Genomic DNA, 26078 nt, shown 5'->3' on the forward strand with positions numbered 1-26078 from the left:
CCAAGCTTGTTTTGAACTCCCAGTGAAGAAAGTGGGAACCTTCTTTTAGAGACAAAGTAAGAGTGGAATGGAAGGCACCATGGAAATAGTGAAATGAAAAGCAGTAATCGACCAAATACAAGCCCTTCACAAAAACTTGAGACATCAATTATCTATTTGTCTTGTTAGCTCAGCTAAGAGCCCCCCACCCCAGACTTCCCTACAAGGATTTATTATGTAAAAATGTGTTGTTTAACTGGTTTTAATTATCTTTCTGAAAAAATGACTGAAAAAAACTATTTTTCTAAAGTTTAACTAATAAATCTTGACCTATAATGATGCTAATCCAACAGGCAGCAGTATTTAACTATAACTTGTAATAAATATCAATTTCACCTTGACTAGGTTATGACCTCTTTTTCCCAAATGCCCAGCACTAATCCAGATACAATTATACAGATGTTTTGAACCGCTTGGCTCACAAAACATTTGACGGGACGCTGCAAACTGCAAAAAGTGCACACTTTCTCATGAAATCAATCTGATTTGGTGAAAAAATAATTCAAAGCTGACTGTACTTTTATGCACGCACAGACACTAGCAGGGTTTAAACAAAAGATCGTGAACACCAGGGCGCTCCTCCAAGCGGGGCGGCCCAAGTTTGAATTCAACCTGTGGTTCCTTTCCCGCATGTCATTCCTCCTTATCTCGCTCCCTGATTTCCAACTCTATCCACTTTCATATCCCTCCAATAAAAGCCCAAAAATAAATCTTCAAAAAGTGTTACGTCAAGAATCCTAACTATTATGTAATAATGCATACAGTAAAAAAAAGTTGAATGACTCCTGACACTGGTGCCATTAGGTTTATTGAGCTGTTAAAGCAGACAAATGTGTACAGTGTAAAGGGACATATTGCATATAGCATTATCAAATCCTTTTACCTTCCATTAAGAACCCAAGCTGAGCTGCATTTTGAAGCATTTCAGCTGAAGACAGTCTGATTTATTTTTTTCTTCCTTCCTCTGAATGTTTGACCATGTGCCCTTTTATTCCCAGACTATTATCTATTCACCAGCCTCTCTGTGCTCTCCCAGTCCGTCTCTGTCACAGTCCTCTGCATGTTTGTTTAAAGGCTGACATTTTGAACAAGTCTCTGTTACCCTACTTTCCTTCTCCAAATAAGGTCACTTTTTTTCTTTGTTCGAAGTTAAGGTGCAAATTCAAAGTTACATTTAATTTGTGCAAAGTTTGATCTGATAGCAACTCTAGAGGCCACTGTGTTGCAAAGCATTACATTGGTCGACATGAATCTTCTTTGTCAGCACAGACAACAACTGTGTTTGGCTTCACAATACAAACAGCCCCATGGTTTTGTATCATATCCTTATTTCAATTAGATCCCTCTTGACACAGCAGCACTGCAGGCTCAATCATGTGTCCCTGGCTCCACATATCTCATTTGTTCGCCATTGGGTTCAGGCCGGGTTGACTGTGGCAGCACTCGAATCACACCTCCGGCTGGAACACCACCCCTTTAGCCTCTTGCATAAACCGCATGACTCATCACACTAGGCTGTAACAACTGCCCCCCTCTTCTTCTTCTTCTTTTTTTTTTTTTTTTTTTTAGGGTGGCTGTGGCCTTTAAAAAAAAGAAAGGAAAGAAGAGCCAGTGAGTGAAGTGAACTGACCCACTATTTTCTACCCAATAGGACAGATCAAAAACCGACATGACTGGATTGTGTGCACATGGCAGAAAAGCATGAGACATGTTCGCATCTGACCTTGTTCTCGCAGCACAGCCAAAATGGCGAAAAACTCTGACACTGTGGCTCATTATTTGTTTTTTTTGTTTTTCAGGGGACACAAGCACATTCTGACCATAATGAGAGTCTATCGCAGCTGCTTCTTGGGCGCAGTTCCTCGGCTAATTTAGCCTTTCGACGAAGCTTTCCAGCACTCAAGGACAACCCAGATTCCTGCAAAAATGCAATTTGTTACCCCTTAATGGAACAAAATGCTCATATAATGGCACACACCTTGAATCTAGACACCAGTCCCTATTACATGCATATATTTCTGAACGGCACATGAGTCAGCAGTTCTGTGAGTGGCGGTTGCTTAATTGAACTTTGGTTGCTTCAGGTAAAAAGTTCAGAGGTGGAAGTTCGAGTGGTCCTGAGTCAACCTGGGCAATGTTTACCCTACATTTTGAGCCTGACTAATTTTGCTTTATCACTTCTGCTCCACCGAAGGGAAAATTCATTAATACAGCACGCATCACAAAACCAGTGAATTGATTATAGCATGCATCACAAAACCAGTGAATTGATTAAACACTGGGAGTGTGCTGTACATGTCAATTAGCAACTGCTGCATAAACATCCTTAATTGTTCAAGTATTGAAAATGTTTGTTTCAGCTTCTCCGATATTGAGCAGTTAATTATGTTAGTCATCTATTATAGCTAGTTAACTGCTTTAACCTTTAGTTGGCTTTTTTTTTTTTTTGCTTCTGCCTTCGTGAGAGTCGCTTGTAGAATCTCGTTCCTATCGCAGTGCTACATCTAGAAAGTCTTTTCACTTGTTTTTTTTTTTTAGGTTCAGTGTTCGATTCTTCTTTCCTCTCTGCCTCAGGTTCTGTAGCATGTAGTAGGCTTGGTTGCAACATGCTCGCCAGCATGCACACAGCCCTGAGTGCAACACCAGCAGGCACCTTTGGAATGAACTAGAACTCACTCAACATTAATGGTCAGCTCCCCTTTCCTGCAGTATGGTCCCCTGCCGAGTAGATGCAATTATATTAACATATTAATGCTCATGTTTTAGAATGCGATAGCTATCTCATAATGCATGTCATTTAGACAATACTAGACCAAGACTGTTTTTTAGTCGAGTTCGAATTTGTATTTAAACACAAATACAAATACTTTCCAGGTAAGGTGCCACAACAAACTCAAGTCAGCCTCGTGGTTTTACCAGTAAGATAAAACATTTTTTAGAAAGTAAGCACAAGTTGTTGGCAGGATGGTAAACATTTGAAGCTCGTGTTTTTTTTTAGAGTTTCATGTCAACAACAGAGGCGGTTTTCAACACGTTTAAAAGAAAGCTAAGGTTAAGTGCAGCTTGGCTCACAGCCCACAACGTCTAAGAAGAAAGTGCTGCATATAATGTCTATACAACTTTCAAGAACCAGGTCTGTTTTTCACTGAGAGGTCTTAACCTCTGAGCGATGAGGCATTTAAACTAAAGAGTCACAAACAAATCAAATAGCTTCAGCTCAGCTCCCAGCCCCTCCTGAAGTCATGTAGCTGACCAAAGAAGTGCCTCCTTTTGATCTTGTCTGAAGATTCCAACGGTTAACTTCTTGTCACCGAAAAAAGATGCAATATTTGTCTATTTATTTGTCATCATGACATATGCTCTCTGATCTTTTGAAGTTCTTCCATTGGGAAATGTCTGAACAAATGCTCAACATTTCCCTGCAAAAAAATTCAGTGAAACTAATCTTGACGTCTGCCTTTGTGCTTCGTGATCAACGCAAACATTCTGTCTATGCAGTTCTATAGAATAACAGCTCAACATCTCTGCTTGAACAAATGAGTGTGGAAGCGTCCTTCCCAGTCATGGTACTTCCAAAGTCTTCTGTAATCCAGCTTTATCTGCTGCTGTTTTGTTTTCCTCTTCTCTCTCCTGTCAGCCTCCTCTCATAATTACATGGGGCTTAGTAGTGTTTGAAAAGTCCTTTGATCTGTCTCTTAAGAGCAGTGATTGTGCTGGGGGAAAAAAACAAGAAAAAAAAAAAAAGACAACAGGCTCGTAGTTTTCTGTCGATTGTGTTGGCGAGGTTATTTGACAGTGCAGGTTTATTGTTCGATTTCTATTTTCTGTCTGTCTCAGGGCTGCAGCATGTAAGCAGACTTGGTTGCACCCATGCTCCCAGGGCGTGATGTGAGGGTATATATAGCCGAGTGATTGACTGTACAGGTCAGCGTTGAGGGATAACAGCAGTGGAGTGCATTAGGCTGACTCCAAACGCAGCAAATCCTTTGTCAGTTAATGGTAGCTTAATGCTGGAAGATGGAATGCCACTGGAAATGGCGGGATTTGAAGGGATTGTCTTTCGAGTAATTATTGCTCAGTCATCACGGACCAGTGTGCAGTTGCAAAGCACCATTTAACAGATTTCCCCACAATCATCGTGCGGGGTTACTTTAATGACTAACACCAGCAATATTTCAAAGTGCTGTATGAAATGTCATTATTAAAAACAAAGGAGAAGTGATAATTTACTTCGTCCAGTTTTAACCCGAGTTAAAAGTAGAAGCTTATGTATTTTATTGAAGCGCCGATACCAGTACCATTCTTTTGGAATACTAATACCGACAGAGATCGAGACAATTGAGAGGAGATTCATTGATCATCAATATGGAGGGCCAATTTAGAGTGATTTTGGCTGAAATGAAAACAAATCTATCCGTTGATTTTGGGGAGATGTAACTGTAGAATGGTGCCAAATAATGCTCTTTAATTGTATATAGCATTATTATAAAATGTCCAACCTATTGGACCATGCTGAGAGGTTATAGAATCTATGGAGTTTGGGATGCCCTCTTCTGTCAATGTACGTGAAGACGCCACTTGGGTGTGAGGTCTGTTTGTCCAGATAGACAATCAATCAGTCGGGCTCTCGTTAGAACATACATGAAATAAGGGTTATGAATGAAACCATACCACAACGTCTTGTGACACAAGAATAGGTGGGTTAGGGTTTAAATGGATTAAAATGTTGGCTGCTCAACGTGAGTCCAGTTCTGCTCATTGTTTCTTCGTTTGAAAATGACGTTTTTCTTTGCCACTGTCACCTTCCTAAATTGGTCTGTGTGCTCATGGTGGATTAATGTTGGATGTCTGTAAATAACGTATGGTTTAGACCTGCTGGTTTTGTAAAGTCTCTTGACCTATCATTGGTTATGAATTGCCGCTATACAAATAAAGATTTCTTTATTGATTGATGGGTTGATACGTTGCTTGTTTAACCTAATAGATGAATCCGAATGATTTAGCAGAAATGATGAGCAACAGTTGCGCCAAAAACCAATACTAAGACATTCAAGTACACATATTTACTGACGTTGGTTTGAATCCTTATATTGACATGTTTCTCTCGAGGTCAGAGGTCTGACACTGGGACAGATTATCTGTAAATCCAGAGCACTCAGAATATCTCTCTGTTAAGTTTCCACCATATGGACGCTGTTTTCACATTTAATATTGAACATTAGCATTTGTATTCTTTCCAGTGTCTGTGTGAGAAGGAACAGCTGTGAGAGACACTGCAGTTCTAGTACGAGACATTACACAGGCCAACAGCCTCTCATTGGGCCTCTCGAGCCTTTCAAGTGTATGCTGTATGCATTCTTTGTGATTTCTTACCAACCTAATTGTGTATTCTGCTAGAAGATCATGGAACATTTCAGTACACTCTTTGTCAGTCTGATGCTGTTTTCATCCTTGGACCGCAGCCTACGGACATTGCAGCCTTATTATTTTTCACTCACTTTGTCCCCGCTGAATCATGTTTATGTTTTCTTTATTTCCTCACTCCCTGTGGTTAGTTGGCCTTGTTTTCCATGCCTTAACCCAGGTGGCTTTCCTGGTTACTCCAGTGAGTTCACGTGAAGCCTGTCAGTTAACGTACAAGCTGGATGGAGATCAGTCCTGAGGAAAGGGTGTTTGCTGCAGAGGCTGCCTGCTCTAATCAGAATGCATTGGATCGCTCGCTCCTCTCCTCTTCTCCTCCTCGTTCTACAGAACATAATATGCCTCTTCTTTTTGTTTGTCCCCTTTTTGTGTTCTCTTCCTCTCTCAGTCTCTCTTTGCCTTTGTTGCTTTCTCTCTTGGTATCTTCCCCCCCCCCCCCCCCCCCCCCCACACACACACACACACACACACTTTCTTTTCCTCCTCGACACACTGAGGTTTCAAAGCTGATGGGTAACTAGAGAACTCCCCTGCTGCTCTCAGGTTCCTTCCAGTCATCCCTAGCGAAGGAAAAATAGACACAGACAGCCACACACGATGATGGAATAGAAAATGGAGAAAGACTAGAATAAACAGGTGCAGGGAGAAAAAGGATGTCGAGTTTTCGCTGTGCTTGGATGGAGAAGAATTGAACGTGAGTGAAAGAGACAGAGATCGCGTTGGAGAGGGGAAGGTGAAGCCATGGAGAGGGATCCATGGACAAATTGAGGGAAAGGAAACAATGAAAGCTATCCAGTCGTGTCGATGAGACACATTATTTTGTCTGCTCAGGTGAATCCCCAGAAAACCACACAGGTATTGTAGAGAAAGAGGCTGTATGCAGCGACTTTACATTGAACAAAGCTGACATTTTCAATGATCTGTTAAGATCTTCCTTTGTGTGAATGATTCTGGATCATGGGTAAGTTAAGGTTGAAATAATATAAGTTATACATGAAATCAAACGTGCCAGTATAACCGTCTCTTAAAGGAAAAAACTACATTTCAGTGAAGTTGATTTCCACGCACTCACAAGGAATCATATAATGCTAATACACAGCTGTTTCCTCAGCTCTCCTCCCCAAAAGAAAAAGTCATTAGAATTTAATGTGTCTCCATTGTGCTCATGCTCTCGGACAATTGCATTACATCCGATGGAGGCAACATGTTACACAATGGATGTCTTCAGGATTTAACAAGCAAAGTTAAATATTTATCAAATATCAAAATATTTATTATAACTTCAGAAGAAATACGCTAAGTTTATCTATAAAGCTTTATATTTATATATCATCACATATGATAGTTATCTGTGTCATCTAAGCCTCCCACCACAAGAGCTTAGGGCCACAAGTAATCAGCGTTGGGATGATGAGTCGTCCCAAAGAAATTGTCTTTGACAGTGTTTTGCTGAAATCAATAAGTCGTGTGACAGTAATCAAGCAGAAGTTCAAAAGAATTCCCGACTTAAGCTTCTCAAATGTAAAGAATGTGTAATTTTTTCCTCTTGTTGATATGAATGGAAATTGGCTTTCTGTCCAGTTGGGACTGTTGTTCGGAAGACAGAAAGAAGTTTGAAAGCCTCGCCTTGGGCTTGGGGAAATATTGTTGGATATTTTTATCAAATAAGAAAACAATCTGATATATTTTTGATGCATGGGTTGTGTCTTGAAGCTTTAAACCTAATGAAAAAAAGAGACTCAAAATATCTGTAGATTTTTGTTATTCCCTTTTAAAACATAAAACTCCTCAGTTGTTCTGCCTCTGGGTCTGCAGGAGCCCCAGCTGACTGGGCCCTTACTGCAAAGCACGGAGAAACACACTATACACTCAAACACACACATACGCACACACCAGTGTACGCGGATGACAACACCCAGGTGGGTTTAGGTACACAGCAGCTTCTTCTCTGTGTAACAGATGTACAAAGCACACGTGTACCTTGAGTGGCGTTGTCTAAAGGCTCCCAGGGAAACAATGTGACTCTTAACGAATAATCCTATTAGCACATAAAAAGTAACATCTGGCTCGCTCCAAAAGCAAGACATTGTTTTGTGGGAATTTGTTTTCTGGTTGAATTAGTACACCCCCCCCCCCCCCCCCCCCCCCATGCAGGACCAGCAGAGGCAAAATCCCACTACTATACTGCCTGGAAACCCAAAACACCTTCTTTTCAAACCCTTCAAACACTGTAACTCCAAATGAGTTGTCTGTTTAACAAGAAGTTAAAGGTCACAATTAGTGCACTTTTCAAACAGTTTAAATAAGTCTCCAAGCTCCCCAACACGTCTGAAGTATTTTGCTAGAACTCTGATCCTGTATTTGGTCATGCCTTTTAACCCCTTTATTTCAGCCCTGCTCAGAACAGGCTGTTTCTGTGTCTGTCGCTTTAAATGTAAATGGAGCTGTGTCTGACCACGCCCCTTTTTGGAAGGGTTTGGGTGGCTCAGGTTTTCTTGCACCATGGCCTTTTGTTTACCCAGAGAAGGCAGAACAAACACCTGCTGTGGGAGTGTCACCCACATGGGGGAGGGGTTACTGCCCTATGTGATGTCACAAAGGGAGAATCTTGTTAAAGGGATACTTCACCCATTTACATGAAGCTGTGTATCATTAGAAACATGGTAGTAGTGTTAAATGGTCGTGAATCCAGCCCTCATTTTGCCCTGAGACGATGCCATTTTCTAAAAAGTGGAGCAGGCAAACGACAGAGCATTTTTTTCTCATAACTGGGGGGTTTGTAGATAGACTAGGGACAGATATTAGTTTTGGAGTAGTTTGATGATATGTGACCTTCAATGTTAACATCGTGATATCTCAGTATTTTGTGCTAGTCATCATTACTGCTGTGGCCTCACACTCAAATAGTCCCTAGTTTGATTCCTGCTTAGACATGAAGGAACTTACAAATAGAAGCTAAGTAAAATAAATATGACAAATTAGTCCGACTAGGAAAGATTTTTTTTGAACAAATGCATATTTGGCTTTACATATTTTTATAACGCATCAACTTTAAATGTTGAGGCAGACCGGGCACAACTTATTTAGGTTCAAACAATTCGTTTTTCATTCATTTCAGTTCATTCGAAAAAGCTTTGTTCGGCTGATTTGTCTCCATGCATGTCTGCACCTTTCTTGTGTGTGCTTGCGTAGACGAACACTCGTCTTACTCCTTACTCCACACAGATATCTCTGATTCCTAAAAAAAATAAAAAATAAAGATTATCTTTGAAGCAGTGGGCCTTCAAGTCCATCACTCCTGGACGGACGTGCAGTGCTCACAGGGGAAGGTTAAAGGATAACAGGTGGTGACGCAAAAAGGGGAACATGTCTATTTCCATCCTCACCTTGTCGTGTGGGGAAAAAAATTATTTCCATGGCGTGAATCATGAATCTGTGACTGAAGGTATTTACTTCTCATGTCACTCCCTCCTGCAGCACCCTATCTATTCTTTCTCACAATCTCTTTCCCCCTTCCTCTTTACATCTCTTTCTCCTTCTTTATCTGCATCTTTTTCCCTCAGCCCTGCTCTCGGCGTGTGCAGAAAGTGAAATGGAGCAGAGGCGAGATGGTATCGGAGTGTTGATGTGCGATAGGGTCGAGGTGGAGAAGCACAGAGAGCGATGGGCAGGAGGTTTGTCGGCATGTGTGGGAGTGACACGCGGTTTTGTCCGGCTGAAGGACAGAGGAGATGAGAAGGGGATAGCAGGCAACTGACGCTCCTTCTCCCCACCCCACACACACACACACACACACACACACACACACACAGACACAAACACACACTCTGGGCTTCAAGTACGCACCACATGCTTCAATAATCTGTGAGGAGATTGTGACTTCGGCTGGTCTATTAATCAAGATTAGGGCTTAGTTAAGGTCCTTGATCAGATGCAGACACCAAGCTCTCATTGCCTATTCCTCTGCGCTGCAAGACTTCCAAACACTCTTGCCTTCTTACATGCAACAATTCTGCAATTTGTCTGCTGGATTAGACATCAGTGGCTTTTATGTAATGCTCACTCAGCCCCTCAAACTGAGAGGAAATGCAGCATCATGCAAGCTCTTGACAGAGGCACTGTTTTTTTGTGTGTGTGTTTTTTTAGCGATGCAAGTCAGGTGAAGTCTGCATCAAAAATCCTTCCAGAAGGCAGGAAACCAAAACTAGATGCTAGATGTGAGAATTTGATACCTGAGATGTTTAAAGTTGTCTGAACTGCCTGAATTTTTTTCTTGAACTCCAGCGCATCCCTCAACAATTGCCTGAAATGCCCTTCTACCAGTTCACCCCAGCAGAAACAACTAAGCCGAAGATCCATCACAGCTTTAACTCCTGTCATTTGATATCTGTTCACCCGACTAAAAGGGAAAATCTCCATGGAGCACATTCCCATATGTCTTATCCCGGGCTCAGCCTCGCAGAGCGATCAGCAGATCCCCTTTAGATTTCCCTCCTCCAGAGGTTATTGAAGTGACTTTCCTGTGTGCAGCTGCAGACTGCGAGGTGAAACAGAGGAAAGAAACTGTGACTCACCTCAGACTGTGAATTACCGACGTGTAGGATGCGATAGCCTAGATCCCTTTTTCTGCCCATGCATGCCTGTTTCCCTGGTGGATTCGAGGCTGGAAGAGGAGGTTATGCCATGGCAGAAGTTAAAGAGGACCAGCGGCGAGGCGACGGAGCAGCAGCGGTGGTAGTAGTTGGAGGAGTTGTTGCACATCAGTGTCCGCTCATCCCGAGGCGTGAGGTCCCTCTCTGCCCCAGTCAGACAACACTCCCCCCCACTCTCTCTTTTTCCTTGGTTCCCCTTTCCTTTCCTTTTTTCTGCACGACTCAGACAGGGGCTCTCTCTCACTCACTCACACTCACACACACACACACACACACACACACACACTCACACTCTCTCTCACACACACACACACACACGCACACACATACGACGGCTGAACTCCGGGCGCCTCAGCGACAGAGCCCACGCAGGCAGAATATCCCCATCACGCCGCCACCACAGTGCTCCTCTCTGGCTTTCTCCGCTGTTCTGCGTGTGTGCGACCGAGTGTGTGTGAAGAGAGAGAGAGTAAGAGAGAGAGAGATTAAGTGAAAAGGGGGAGGGAGCATCGGAGAGAGAGAGAGAGAGAGGGAGAGGGAGGAGGGAAGGTTGCAGAGGAGAAAGTACTGCTCCGTTTTTTTTTTTGGCTACATCTGGCAGGTCCATGTATCATCTCTTTATCTCGTCATCACTTACAGCAGTTTTGTCAGCGAACTTATATAAGAATGTTTTATTTTCTATGTCAGAAGCAAATGTATTGGTTTCCAACTTTTAATGGATTTATTCAGGCTCCGTTTTTCATCACAGGTGTCCAACCCTGAGGGGCGAGAATTTGTCCTGAGAACGATTCGACACCGCTCAGTTCTTGAAGCTTTAAAGCTTTCACACACACACACACACAGATCTCAGGGTGAGCTGCATGTGCAAATGGCCAAATGTGTGACCCTGGGGGGGTACCCTGACTTTTTTTTACCTACCAGCGCCCTTTGTTTACACGCGGTTCTGGTTAGCTGGAAATATTCAGGAAAATTCACCGTGAGCAAGTGGGAGGTGCTGATGACGTTAAAATCCTGTGAGTAACGTTTGGAACCATCTCTGTTTGCACGTATGGATGGACGGATTGATGGATGGATGGATGGATGGATTGATGGATTTTTCGTTGTGTCCCGCCCTTCTGAGACATGCAAATGTGAACGACAAGTCGAGAACATTTCTGCATCAGCCTCCAACACATTTCGAGGAGTGTAAACATTAAAACGAGCTTTTGAGTGACGTTTTATTCCGAGTCCATTCACTGGTATCACAACTTTATTCTTTGTGTGGGAAGAAGACTCCATCTGCTTGATTGTCTAATCTCCTCCTTGTGTCCATGTGTCCATCTGTCTTTGGCTGCTTAGTAGAAAATACAGAGGAGTTTTTTACTTCAATTTGCGTCCTTGCTTATTAGATTTGTCCAGCGAACACAAGTAAGTGAAGGTTGGGCTCTTGCTTTATTGCCGTGATCATGTCGAATCGGAGCTGTTACTGGCTGCTTCCCTCTCTCAGAGGGAAACCCCAAGTCCTGCTTTCAGCCTCAGGTACCATGGTAATTAGCTGCAGCTCTCCAGACAGCAGCAGCTGCTAGGTTATGTGTGTGTTTCTTATATAACTCTTTTAGTTCTAATATGAAGACGGACTCCCTCACTATAGCTCAGTCCTGAGGGGAGTTAGCTGACGTTTAGGCTGGAAATCAGATCACTTACACAGATGGTGAGAAGATCGCAGGAGTGGCAGAGATGGATCACGTACATCATGAATTCATGGATGAATGTAAAACCTTTTACAAATGTTTCAACATCAGCTCGGAGACCAACCCCCACCCCCACCCAAACACCCACCCACAAAAAGTAAGCAACACTGAAGTTGCCAGAAGGTCTGTGTAATAATTGTTGTGTTTTTGAGTGTTTCCAGCCACCTGGCCATGATGTAAAGGAGGAACTGAGGAAAAAAAAAAGTTAAGAAATAAAACGTCTTTAGACTTTCTGGGGTTAAAAAATGAAGATAAGAAGCCTCATTTGAAGAGTCTCGTCACGATAAAATCAAAAATACCAAACACAACATGTACATCAGATAAAATGGACGGTTGATTGATTTAACGGTTCAGATATATTTTACCTAGTCTATTGGAAATCGGACGTAGCTTCAACAATGCCCGGGAAATGTATTCTAAACCAATTATGTATTGTCTTGTTTCCCAATATGATGTTCTACATAATCAATAGATAAGTGAATGATGATCTTTAAATGGTCCTAACCCTACCCTAAGTTAACCTCGTTAAATGATCGCTCAAGCTCCATCATTGTTTGGTTCAGACTAAAATTGTAGCATAAAAGAAGCTAACAAATGATTGAGCATTTCAATGATTGTTTTATTTCTCTATACAGCAAAATGAATTAGTTGTCTTTTTTTGTCCATTCTCCTGTTTGGAACAAAACAAATAATACTCGACAGCTCAGTGAATGTCAAGCACACAAATCTATCACAGGAAGTTGGGCAGCAGCTGAACCAGCTGTGGAAGAAAGGAGACGTGACTGCATCATAATGGAGTCTCTCTTAAACCTTCGATCTCTTGGACCTCCTTCCTTGTTTTATCACTCTCTTTCAAACCACTTTACGACACGTTATTAATAGGAATGTTTTCTTATTCTTTGCCCTCCCGGCCGCCTCATCTCACTCCTACAACGGGACATAAAAATTGCTGCTTCCTGACTTGAAGGTGCCGAACACTGCACTCACGCTCACAACATGATTTTGCTTCTAGTTTGGGAGTAACATATTTGCTTCACAGCCTTGTTGAAGCGCTATGAGGGCAACAACAAGCTGCACTTTTGACACTAAAACCAAGCTGAATAATGTTTGTAAAGATTTGAACTTGGAGCATCTGCGTGCTTGGCAAGTGTTTGAGATTTGAACCCAGGGTTAATGGCATTTGTTTAATGGATGAAACTCCTCTGGGAGGCGATGTCTGCTGTATGTGGGGGGGGGGGGGTTTAGAAAACACGACCATTTTTCTTTTATTGGATCTGCTCAGTGATCTGCTTGTGTAAGCAAAGCGTTTCTCAGATGGATAAACCGTTAGCGGTGGAGAAGTCACTGAAGTGACTCTCCTCTGATATCGATTTCATTACCTCAAAGCCAGGCCCTCAGGGGACGTGTATTTGATGTCCTTGTCCCCTGCATGTTCGGCATAGACCCACATCCCGAGCCTGTTGGCGATGTACAGTAACAACCCCCCCCCCCCCGTTCAATACCACAAAAGTGTCCCTACTGTCATTATCAAGCAAATGAAACGAATAATACAGAGTAGCACAAAAAAATATAGAGCATCAAGCAACATGGGACCAAATGTATCATTTGGCTTACTATATGTCACATACATATATTAGGATGTTAAACAGTATAAAAGTTAAATGAAACATTGCATGAAAAAACAGATTCTTGGCCCATAAGATTCCCAGTACCCAGTGATTGGTACTGCACGATGAACTTTGCCTATGCTGTTAATTGTCGTGAAGGTCCCTGGGCGTCTGGCCTGCCTGACCTCCCCTAGATATCCATTGGCTGATCCAACAGACTTTTCCATACCAAACTCTTGTCATGTGATTGGATGATAGATCTTTTGCTATTGGTCTTGATTACGCCGTTTCCTTCCATCCTCTTGGCGTCGTATACTCCGTATACTAAATGTGTTATGAATCTGTTTTCCTGAAAACAAACCCAATGAGTTCTGATACAGGCTAGAAAAACATGAACTTATCATTTTAGTACCCTCGCAGTCTCCAGTCAATCCTCTGGGATGAGAGTGCATTCATCCACACAGAGAACCTAGAGTGTGGTATATGGAGACATATTACTAGACGGGGGGGGAAAGGAGCTGTCAATTCATTATAGCTCAGATCTTGTGGCAATCGTATAAGAGAAAGAGAAGTTTTCTGCGCGTGTGTGTGTGTTACTCTGTTTGCGTGTCCCTGTGTGTCTGTTTCATCTGACAGCCAGATATGATGTGTCTGCCGTGCAGCAGCGTTGCCCCAGTGAGTCTCAGAGTGAGAAGCTGAGATTGTGCCTAGCAGATACGTCAGCGACAGTCTGTCCCCATCTGCTGCAGTCTTTTGGTCTTTTCATCAAACGTGTACAAAGCCCGAGCTGCAGAGTCTGTTCCAAAAAAAGCATCGGAAGGACGAGGCGATTGAAACAAAGCGATTAAAGGGGATGACTTTAACCCAAATTTATTCCGAAAATTCCCAAAGACGTTTTTTTTTTTAATTTAAGCTTGTTTTGACCTTTTATGACAACTAGTCTTTGTTATCCTGTCAGCATGTTACAGGTTCCAAGACATCACAATGCAACACTGACCTACAATAAAATCCCTGTCATGCTTCAGTCCATCCACACAATCTGCCACACTCACCGGGCAATTGCCAAAAAACCCCTTTCACTTTCCCTTTCCTGTGAATGATGTATGCTTGGCATTGGAGAGCCAGACTCTTCTTTGAAGAAGAAGAAAATGTCCTTGGCTCAATGGGCTTTCCTGTGTAAATTAAGGTGCCTGTTCAGGGAAGTATAATGCTTTGATGTGTTAGAGTGTGAAAGTGCTTCCTGAAGCTTGTCTAAGTTGGATGCTGTCTGAGTGAATGGCATAACAGGTCACTTTCATGGCCGGCTGCCCAAGTTCTCCATGGTTATTATTTATCCTTATGTATTCTGAAGTGTTTATTTGGATGTCACAATGCATTACGCCCGATGCTGCTGAAGACAGAAAATGAAGTGTAAATGGTTTCAGCTGGCTGTGAACAAGTCCTCCCCTCGTTTCCGTTGGCTGACCCGCTTGCCTGCCACCTTGTTGGCTTGATGTCGGAGCCAAGTGGGCTCGCTGTTGAGTCGCTGCAGTGGCCGCCAAGTACCTCACATGTGTCAGCTCTGCCTCCCTCTGACAGGCCTGTGTGAAATGTGCCCAAGTGCCATTTGCTGTTCCGGTGACTTTGTTCTTCCCCTGTGTCGCTGTAAGTAATAGTGGTGTGGCAAGAAAAGAAAGGGTGTGTTCGGACCAAATGTGTGAACAAAAGCCCCCCCCGCCCCAGTATGATCAGTTGGATCAATCATATATAATACATCACAAGGATTAAGTGAAATCTTAATGTGTTTAGTGATTCAGCAAATGTGATGCTTGAGTGACATGAACTCTACTTATTCCCACTTGTATCGTGCCTGTAAAATATTCGTCACTAGCAGTGAACTCACCATTGACATTGAATTCACTTTTTTTGGAGGTCAAATAAAGGACAGTTTTTCTTTCCATCAGTTATATAATTTTTGCGTGAAATCCTTTTTTTTAATCAGGTAACAGTAAAATACCATCTTGACAATCCCCCCTTGTAATGTGTTGTTTAGAAAATTCTGTTCTTAAATTGAGTATAATTATGAATGTTGTTCACCAATGGGTTGTTAAAACGGGAAGAAACAATAACAAGGTGATAACATAAAAGGGTCTTCTCTCCCCCTAAAGTCTATCACTCCTCTCTAACAACTCCCTTGCAGTTCATTTTCCTTTTTATGACCCACTCAAATTCAACGAAGAATTTCTGATTTCAAATGATTTAATTGATTTAAAACTGTCTGTTAGATTGCCCAATTCAACTTGCCTCTATAAATGAGCCTCTCTCATAAATCTTAAAATGAACTGAACAATTCCACTGGTCATAAAGCGAGGCAAATTTTGCCCGACGACAAGAATCTCTATAGCACGACATCGTGAGAAATATCTGTAATTGCTAAAAGTACAAAAAAAACCAAAATATGTTATGTTGTATCATGTTGTTAAACACAGGGTTGGTCATTTTCCCAAACAATGTAGCATTTCAGTGGTTTGTCTGCACCCACCGGCCCTCCCCTCTGTTCTCCCCCAAAAGCCACGCCCCTCACTTACATGCACAAGTGCCGTAGTTCCAGAAGCGAACCTCAGCTCATACTTTGAGCGTGGGGCTCGTGCATGCATGAGGTAAAGAACAAGCAGGGAGACGTGATTGGTTCATTAAAAATGGAACCGAGTGTAGACATAGGTCGAAGTTTTTACAGGCTTGCAACCACTTCAAATTACGGATTTTCTTCGCTCCTTTTTTTTATTATTATTATTTTTTTATAGAGCACATGAATAATTCATTTCTGACAGGACCAGAAATGTCAAAACAATTTCAACCAAGATCTTAAAAAAGTGTATCTGGAGAAAACGACCACCCCCGCCTTTAAACAAATGAAGCCACCTAAAAATCTCATTTCTAAGACTTTATGTTAAATCAGGTTCAGGTTTACTTCAGAACAAACAAAAAAACTGTGGGAAAGATTAATCATTGGACATGTTGGCGGTGTTTGCTTGACAGCTACTGTTTGAAATCTCCTTGTACAAATCACCTGAGTGGTATTTCTTGAATTTCTTTCTCTTACAATGCTGCAAACTCTTTCTATCTCTTTCTCTCGCTCTCTGTTTCTCTGAGCGACAAGTTGAAGTGAGGAGAATACAAATTAAGATCTAATTGTATGCTGCTGTTTGCTTCTTCCTGGTAAACCATTCATCCTTCACGTTGCTTCTTTTTTTATCAGGAGGTTTTTTGGTTTTTTTGACAGTGTGGATCTCATGTTTTTGCATAGGTGTCTTTTCCTTTATCTCATCGACCATGGGAGGTTTTCTTTTTTTTTTTGCATATGTAAATTTGACCAGCATATGTATGTTTGATCAGAGTTGAAGCTAATCGAGAGAAACGACGGGAGTCCTTTTGTCCCTGTTGGTCATTACTCCCCATCTTTCAACCCCCGTCTCTCTTCATCTGTCTCCTCTTCAGTTTTCTCTTCCTCCTGAGACAGTAAAAGGCTCGGTCGACATCCCTCCAGAGACTGCCATGCCGTCTCCCCGCCGGCTTAATTAAAGCCTCAAAACAATGCTGTGTTTATAAGGAGACCCTTCACTATGAGAGCAAACATCAATTTCAGCTTCCCTGCTGTCAAGCGCTAAAGTAAGATGAATTATCAGAGAGAGGCGTATGATGGATCTGGTCCTGCCCTCTAATCACCACTTTTTCATTTCCGCCAAGATTCTGCCTCTCTTGCCTTCGAGTGTAAGATGGATAAGGAGGTTGTGTTTTCTTAAAATCTACAGCGTCTGGACACTGGGATAGATATCAGTAGTAAAGTTTTAGTTTATTGTTGTTTGTTTTTGGATATATTCCTCAAGATAAACCCTTGAAATATGTTACAGCTCAATTGGCAGCCACGAAAGGACAGAGTTTGGGAAGCCGCTTGAGCATCTTAGTCCTGTCTCTTGCACGCTTCATCATCTCCACTCTCAGCAACCACTCAAAGTACCTCTCTCTCTCTCTAACACCTGAATTAAATTTGATAGGACTCTTTTCATTATCAGGTTGAAGCCTTCTTGTTTCTGTCTTTCTTTCTAACCTTCCAGCCATTCCCTTTCCTGGAAAAAAATAAATAAATCTTAAATAAGTAAACGTGATGTTACAGTAAGAGTGTCTGGTTTATCTCAGTGTTATAAAAAAGGAGATGAACCGTGATTGGGACCGACTGACCTTTGAGTTCTTCTGGTTCAGGACTCACTGCGATGGACCTGTGGAGTCGGCTTCATGACAAGTGAAGGCCAAAACAAGTTGTGACTTCGCACCCATCAGCTCTATGCTGGAAGGACACCTGAACTCTCCCATTCCCCATTGCGCATCGCGTCTCTATTTCTCACATTCCTCCTCAACAGCTGGTGCAGCATGTGTTCCTGTTCCACATTTAGCCTTTAATTGCTGCACAGTGAAAGACGCCTGTTCCCGTTTCTGTCTGTGGCTTCAACTCTCAAACCAAACCAAGCCGGGAACGAGGAAGATAGATCCCTTTACCTCTATTTAATTTGCCATCAGGATTTGCCTGCTCATCCTACTGCCTCTGGCTACAATTACATTTGTTCAGAGGCTTACTGTTCATTCATGAGCAACACATTACAGCAAAAAACCAATAGTAACATTGGCATATGCATGCCTGTGCTGTTGGCAGCCATGATTGAACATTGGGAGGAAGCTTAAGGGGCTTATTCTACTGTAAGAGGCGCTGGAGCCTCATGGCAAGTCCCGCACTAAGGCTTACAGCATGTAAAGTTTGCTCTGAATGCTCTTCATCTTGAGGATTCATTCAAAAGCTGAAGACATAGAAAGAAAAGAATGAACGAAAGAATTGAGGATCTCGTCTCTCTGGTCTGTGTGGTGAGGAAAGTGCAAATGACTTCTTAAGACTGCTGGCTGCTTTGAAGATCCTTCTCCTCTTTATTAATAAAAGCGACTGCCCGATGGGAGGGGAATAGCGCCGCCCCTTATGCCAATTGCACTCGAGGATGTGGGGGGAAAAAAATTCAATGAAGAAAGATGGGTTCAACACCCCCCCCCCCCCCCCCCCCCCCAGAAAACAAGTCCTCGAATAATCCCACTTCTACCAGGGAACGAAAATTCCTCTGCCGCGAACCGTCTTTTAACCACAGTCTTGTGTTAAGTATCTCCAACCTTTGTTCTCTAGTTAAGGGAGTAAGATACCATCTGTTAATGCTCTAAATACGCACTTGACTCGTCTTTCTTTCTAATAAGGCTCTGTATTAGTTTGTCTGCTGTCTGTAATGCTTAAAATCTCAGGCTGTCTGAGGCTTACATGCCCTCAAAGATGAAAGAGTCTTGCCCTCTGTGCTTTCGAAAACATTTCCATATTCATTTAACATGAGTCACACTGGTTGCTGTGAGGCATTCGTGAGAGGGAAGTGAAGCTGTTATCAGCACCATAGGGGAAAAAAAAGGTAGAGAAGCATCAATAAAAGATTCTTGAATTAGAGATTGTTTGGTGCTTTTTTGCGTGATACTTCAGTTGTTGACTTTGTTGGAATCAATGCTACACTTATTTATTATCATGAGTAACATGGTATTTTAAATAGGTCTATATAATGTATGCCTGGACAAACAGAAAAAAAAATTGCAGCAAAAAACATCTGGAAAAAAAGCAATAGAAAAGGTTCAGGTAAGGTGAGAGTGACATGTGCGAGTGTTCAGCATGGTTTCAGCTTGGCTGTGCTTTGGTGGGTCAGGCTAATTACAGCTCAAGGAGACGTTCTCCAGTGAAACAGAAAGCCGTGTGAGGATTTACTACCATGAGGCAGCTGAGTTGTATCAAACGCATGAGGGCTGCACTAATAGCATCCCCACTCCACAGAGGTAGTCCCTGTCCAGATGAAAGTCCCAACCTAAGCTGTGTTAAGGAATAATACTCACTCTGGGAAAACTGCTCAGGATTATTGTACCACAGATACAATCCCGGATGCTGTTGGTTGTCGGTTGAAATTAAATAAAGAGTCTGTTAAATATGTCTTTAAAGAGGCAAATTATCAGTTTCTCATTTCCGTTTTATTTATTTTGTGATCTCTTGTTACAGATGTGTGTCGTGGAAAAGGTCAGCCTCACTCTCAAATATAAAGCATGCCTTCAGTCGTTGCTGAATTGGAGACAGGCAGTCAGCTTGAATGCCTGTGCATCTAAATTCTTATCAGACCTAATACTTATTAATCTGAATGCGCTCTCATGCATTCTGTGACAAAGCAGTTTTAATGACTTTCTCTTATCTTTTGTGTATTATCTTTGATGAGCTGGTTGAGGTAAAACTGTCTTGGAGTATTAGAATTCTAACTGTGGGCGTGCACATATTCTTCCATGGTATATTATGCAAATTATTACTTTTTTGTTCTTTATGAGCCTGATGCATACCTACAACTTCCTGTCTTTCTTTTTGGTGTTTCACCAATTCACCAATGAGACACAATAATTAAACGCAAAAAATAATTATTTCTTCCTCTCCAAGAGGTCATAACGTTGATAGTACGGTTTCCATTTAGCAACTACTTTTTTAAAGTGGAAAAGAAAAACAGTGGATTGATAGCAGATGGTAAAAACATCAAAGCTAGCATAATGTTAGCAAACAGTCATTTTTTCAATTACATATTCAAAACTGTATTTTTTTATTAAGAGTTAAGATAACTGATAAACACAGAAAATAAAGCAGTTTAGGGTTAAAAATGAGAAAAGTTTTTGGCGTACGGCACAAGCAGCCATGAGTTTAACAAGTTTGCTCATGTTAACATGTTTGGTAGGTGTTCGCTAACTTTTAGGTAAAGAATCGTTCAGCCTACTGAGTCAGGCCACATTAACAATTACTGCAATCCTATCACTCATAAAGAAAGATACATGTAGAGTTTGTATTTTTTTTAATACACTGGTATCATATGGCTAGCTCCTTGGTTTTGGCTAACATTTAAGTTGTGGTATCAGTGAAACAGCATCTCCACTTTCAACTGCTTTATATCATATCTTGGTAAAGAATTAAAACTGTTATCTAAAAAATGTCAAATTTTTCCAATCAGACTTTTCCCCTAAACTTTCAGCCTTCAGCAGTAGAATTCAATCTAGTCGCACAGGTCTATAAAAAGATCCCTCCACACAATATGTCGCTGCATTTCAAGTTCCTTTCCATGCTCTTTTCTCCACTTTATCTCAGCCTTTGTCCACACTCATCTCTGGCACGACACTTAACAGGCAGCGCAAATCCCTCTCCCCACAGCCCACCACACATTTTCTCTCCCTTATCTGCTCTCCTCAGCACATGTACAGCCTGCTAACCAGAGCCAGGATAGCAGTCTACAAAGTATAGACAGCACTTTAGGGACCTCACAGGCATTATAATCAGTGGAGACAAAGAACTGGGGAGAGCAGGGCAGTAGGTTAATGAGATCAGCCACTGAGAGAGGGCAGCCGACTTTTCAAACCTGGGAGGCCGGGCCTGCTTCAGCACTCAGATTCAATCAACTCAGCTCGTCAGTATCCATCAAAATCTCAGGCACAGAGTCATTCTATCCTCATCCTTCAATTTGAACCTGATTGTGTATTGAATCCACTTATTTCTCTTCTCCAGGGGAGCTTCGTGGCCAGCATGACTGCCACACTGAGGCAGATGGACGACTATCATTATGCTCATCTGATCAGCACCTTTGGCAAGATAAGGAGTGATGTTGTGGTGAGTACACCTTATCAGCATGTCTGTGTCTACTGGATGAGATACTCCCAAGCTACTTTGTCACGTAACAACTTCCAGTGCAGGCCCGTTGTTCAGCTTTATTTGGCACTTTCCTTTTTCTAAAGAGAAATCTAAAGTTAGATTAGAGCTCTTCAGAAAATGTTTAAGCTCCACAACCAAGTATGAAATAGAGTTTTCAGCTGTTTTTGTACACTGTGCTCTTTATGATAGTAACTCCTAAGGGAGGTAGATCTCTCGCTGCAGCCAACAAGTTGTGGTAGAGGGATAAATCTCATTGATGTTATGGATTTTAGCTGTGAATAATTCCCCCCTTAAAGCTGTATTTCCTTAGTGCCTCCTGCCAGATTAGCATTATGTTACTCCATCTGACTTGAGAGAAAATCCCACTGTTTGCTTTTACCCCGGCAAACGGCTCTGTAGCTACTTATGATGTGCAGGACTCTGATTTAGAGTCCAGGTAAAGCTGTATAATCTTCAATAGACAGAGATTGTGATTTCACTTGCAGCACATCAAGGTTTTAAATCAGTATTAAATGAAAGAAAGCCCTGTCAGATTTGAAAGGATTACTACCTATTTGTACATTTTGTTGTTTGATTGAGCTTGTATATGATGCTAAGCGATATTGCTTTATTCCTGCTTTCTTTTTATTGAGACATTAATTATGTTCCAGGTAAGAAATCAATATGAATTTCGGACCTCTATGGTCGTCTACTGGGCTTGTTTGTGGCCGCCTGTCTAGATCCCATAGCAGGACAAACAATCACAGTGATGAAAGCGGAGCTTTCCACAGATTTATTGTTCCCAAAGCTGGCATGAGCCATATCCACATTTCGGAACTGGCTGTAGCCCAAAGGACTTTATTTTTTCTTCTTATGCACACCACTACAAAACACAGGAATTCATCCAGGGGTGAAAGCCAGAAATAAATATGTTCTCATTCCTGACTTTAAAGTTAAGGGTTGTATGCTGGAATGTCTCTGCAGCAATAACCAACTAAATGTTTCTACACAACCAAAGACGCAGAGAGAAGTGATGAAGTAATTACCTTCGCTCATGAAATACAATTCTTTTTTCTTTTTTTCGGACTTGTAGGTTATTAAGTGAGATGTTAAACCACATTTGGTGGCAAGGATGTCTACTTTTGTTAAAAACACATTTAAAATTGTTAAATATTTATCTATATCGCTATTGGGTTTTAAATTCTGGTACCCAGACAACCCAAACCCCAAACGTCACACAAATAGTTCTCCTGTCAGAGGGCCATATATAAATCTCATCAACAAATCAGCATTAAAAACACTGTGATTTAATGGAAAGAGAAATATGAGTTGCCTTGACTTTTAGAAGTTCTCCCACAGTTCAAGCTGCTCTGCTCTGATCTTAGATGTTAGAAAAATACAAGTTTTCATGTTTCAATATTTCTCTGTTTTCCAGGATTTCCTAATGGAAACATTTATCATGTTCAAAGATCTTATTGGGAAAAACGTCTACCCCTCCGACTGGGTCATAATGAACATGATGCAAAATAAGTAAGTACAACACGTGCTTAAACACACACATTAAGCCTTCTTCTTTACACCCCCAACACTGTCGTTGCTAAGAAACAGCAGTCAGAAGTGGGTGAGGGTGTTGCCTAATGTTTTTCTCTCCATGCAAATATCGGCACAAGGCCTCAGCAGTGGAGCAATCAGATGAGCAGTCAGCGCAGCCGCAAACAATCACATGAATTATAGATGCTCGGCTGTACGCCGCCTGCTAATCTCCAAACTTAGTCTCTACTTCTCTTTACTTTGTTGCTTGTTGTGCTGCCGCGCTCTTCTGTTTTATTAATGTGAACTCTGCCTGATTCCATTTTTGCGAACGAATATGAAAAAGAGAAGCAAAATATTTTTCAGTTGATGGATATAGTGGTGAGCATTTGTTTTTTTGCACTTGTCAGATGATTTTAAAGTATTTAAAAGCTTTTTATTTTGAATTAGTTCGACTTCGATTGGTTTCTTTTCAGACATGACATGTACCAGAACGGGCTGTTCTGCTTAATTATGCAATGGAACTGCAACAGCTGTCAGAAGAAAATCTAAAGTCCAATTTCTAGCTACTAAAAAAACAAAATGCCCCTTTTCCCCAACAGCATCCATGCATTATTGAAAGTGCTAGATGTATTTTGAACTGTGGCTGAACGGACATGGTCACTGTGATAAAAACATAATTGTAAAAAAAAAAAAAAAAAAAAGTGTAAGTTAGTTGGTGCCTTGATGAGGCTGCCGTTACGGATATTCACATTTTTATGAAAACTAAATCGGTTGTGTTCATAACACTGGTGCAAAGCTAAGCAATAACTTTCCTTCTATCCTTGGTGTATGTCAATGTAAGAGAGTCTGTCATGTCCTTTTAAAATGAAAGGAAATCTACACTGGCATCAGTTAAGACAAATTAATTAGGTTTTATGTTGATGGGAGAGTTTTTTTAGCCAACAGTAATTCTTCACATACTTGAAAAGAGACTGTAGTGTGAAATAGAACATAAAACAGAAGGAAAAAAAAAAAAACACCCAAAATTGGAATAACAAGACTCTTCACATTACAAGCGAGTACCTGGAGCTCTATCTATCTGAACCAAGCTTTAAAGTGGCCATTTACAGCAGGTGCAGAGCTTATAACGGCAGGTCTTAGTTGAATGTGAACAGTTTAACAGTCCGCCCACTCTTTCAGGAACTATTCCAACATCATCTCCTGCCCGGATATTTCACTGGAGATTGCATTGCTACTGAATTTTTTGGCTATATTACTTTGATCAGCCCATTTGATTGCTACAAGCCAGGCTCCACTTGGAATTCGCAACAACCTCCCTAAAAACATCGTCAGCCACCTGGGTCACAACGCTGAAGAATTCAGCGTTTCTCGGTGATGATGCTCACATTTGCCCTGCAGGTGTGCTCATCACATCTGTTGGGTTGCAGTTTTGGAGAATGAAACCATGCAGTTCTGACACTCCTACTAAACATAAACACACACACACACACACACACACACACACACACACACACACACACACACACACACACAACATGCTTGCACTGGACTAACAAGCCCTGTGAATGACATACCCACTGTGATTCTGTATTAGCTGGCGTCAGGGGTGTGTTGAGCGTCACTGAACTCCCAGCAGTTCCTCCTCGGCTCGTGCTTTGTCGTGTGTAATGTTTTATTTTGACTTGCAGACCAGGCCATTGTGTCATTTCTCTTGTTGCAGCAGAATCTTCCACAATCGAACCTTTTGTCTCTTGCACTTGTTTGTGACAGCCGTAAGATTCATTCTGCATTCAAGGCAGCGCTTTCAGCCTCTTAAATCATTGTGTAACTCGATGAAAAACAAGCCAGTCAAAGTCTTTGTCATCTCACAGTCTTTGTACCTGAGCCTGTCTGAATACTGCAGGCGGCGGATTTGCAATAAATGATCGCAACTCTACCATTTCTCCCCATCCGTTAGAGTGCGTATGATCAGTTGTTGCCCTGCTCCTAAAAGTGAGAACCCCTGACACTTTCATCTATCCCATTAGAGGGCTATAAATGTTTGGCATTAACAGTCAAAGAGCATACAAGCTGTGACTGTGCGTCACGCTCTGTGTTGTGCCCAGAGCAACTGTAGGAACAGTGGCTTTATATTTCTTCGATCAGAACGTCAACTATTGCAACGATTGAAGAAATGCAACGTCATCACTCGGATGACAGATTTTTTTGTCACACGTTAAGTGCCTTATTATCACACTTACAAAATCCCTCAGTCCCTCCTCACAGTGCCTTGTCTCTCTGCAGTCCACACATGCCACAGTCAGCTCACCGATGGCCTCCCACAGCAGCAGCAGACGGTTCCTTTCATGTCCACACATTACGGTAGCAACACTAATGAGATGGGCATCAGCTGAAGCAGCAGTCGTTTCCTCCCACTCCCTTCTTCTCCACCCGTTGCCACTTATTTCTTCCAGGTTGTAAACGGGTTTATGGGCTTTAATTGCCCGGTTGGACAACGGCATCAAGATGGTTAGCAACTGTCTGCCATTTCTCCCAAGCCAACCGTGCCATGGGTTCATAGTGACAGCTAATTGGCAGCAGGGATGGACCCACATGTTCAGTTAAATTAGACGTGTTCAAAAACCTAACCAAATCCAGTTTCTGTAGTTTTACTAGAAGGTAAGACTAACAGGATTGAGAAGTATCTGTCAGGGTGCTGAAGGCCTGAAGGTTAGGTCACGCCCCATGTACTAACGCTTTAGTCCACCAAGCTGCATCATCTCTGATGTGCTGAGTCACTACATACTTAGTGCAGACATCATCATCGGTACAATCAACATTTCTTGGCTATTCTTTTTTTTTTTTTTTTCATTTAATTGTGAGGTGAGGCATTCAAACATCTTTGGATGTTGCAGCAACCAAATGACTTAATTAGCCCATTTAGTCGAAGTTCTGGTGTTTGCTGTAATTAGGGATGTTTAACAAATTGTTCGAGCTCTTTGTCTCTCAGCGTAAGAGCTATTGAACCACGAAAGGAAGAAGGGTCAGTCACAAGAGCACAACACTGAAAGGAGGAACATTAAATTTGACTGCGATAAGCAGTGTGAAGTCAAAGTTTCAGTATACAAATGTATCACAGAAGGAAGGGTTGTTGTTTGTAGTCTGAGAATGAAAAAAAATATTGAAGGAAATTATTTTGGCTTTAATTTTTCATCCAAAAGGCTACACTTTTTTTCCCTTCTACTTGACTTTCTTCTACATCTTCACTGAATTGCTGAGAATTTAGAAGTGTTTGATTATTGCAAACACATTTCACAGGTTAAATGAGGTTAAAAACTGGCAGTGAATACAACAGACTTTAAAG

At 41.7% G+C, this 26078-nt stretch overlaps 2 protein-coding genes across 4 annotated transcripts in view; one reads left to right on the forward strand and one right to left on the reverse strand.

The window, feature by feature from the left end:
• Window positions 1–10581, reverse strand: part of insyn2a (inhibitory synaptic factor 2A) — a 39729-nt gene extending 29148 nt beyond the window's left edge. For both annotated transcript variants that reach the window (XR_013778025.1, XM_079334332.1), the window contains exon 1: window positions 10035–10581. The gene's annotated coding sequence lies outside the window, so the exon portion shown is untranslated. The remainder of the gene's footprint in view (window positions 1–10034) is intronic.
• dock1 (dedicator of cytokinesis 1) overlaps window positions 1–26078 on the forward strand; it is a 179904-nt gene that overhangs the window by 98157 nt on the left and 55669 nt on the right. For both annotated transcript variants that reach the window (XM_079334262.1, XM_079334263.1), the window contains exons 28-29: window positions 21080–21181; window positions 22638–22732. In XM_079334262.1, the coding sequence (XP_079190388.1) occupies window positions 21080–21181; window positions 22638–22732 (197 nt within the window). The remainder of the gene's footprint in view (window positions 1–21079; window positions 21182–22637; window positions 22733–26078) is intronic.

Source organism: Symphodus melops (assembly GCF_947650265.1).
Source record: "Symphodus melops genome assembly, chromosome: 21".
NCBI lineage: Eukaryota > Metazoa > Chordata > Actinopteri > Labriformes > Labridae > Symphodus > Symphodus melops.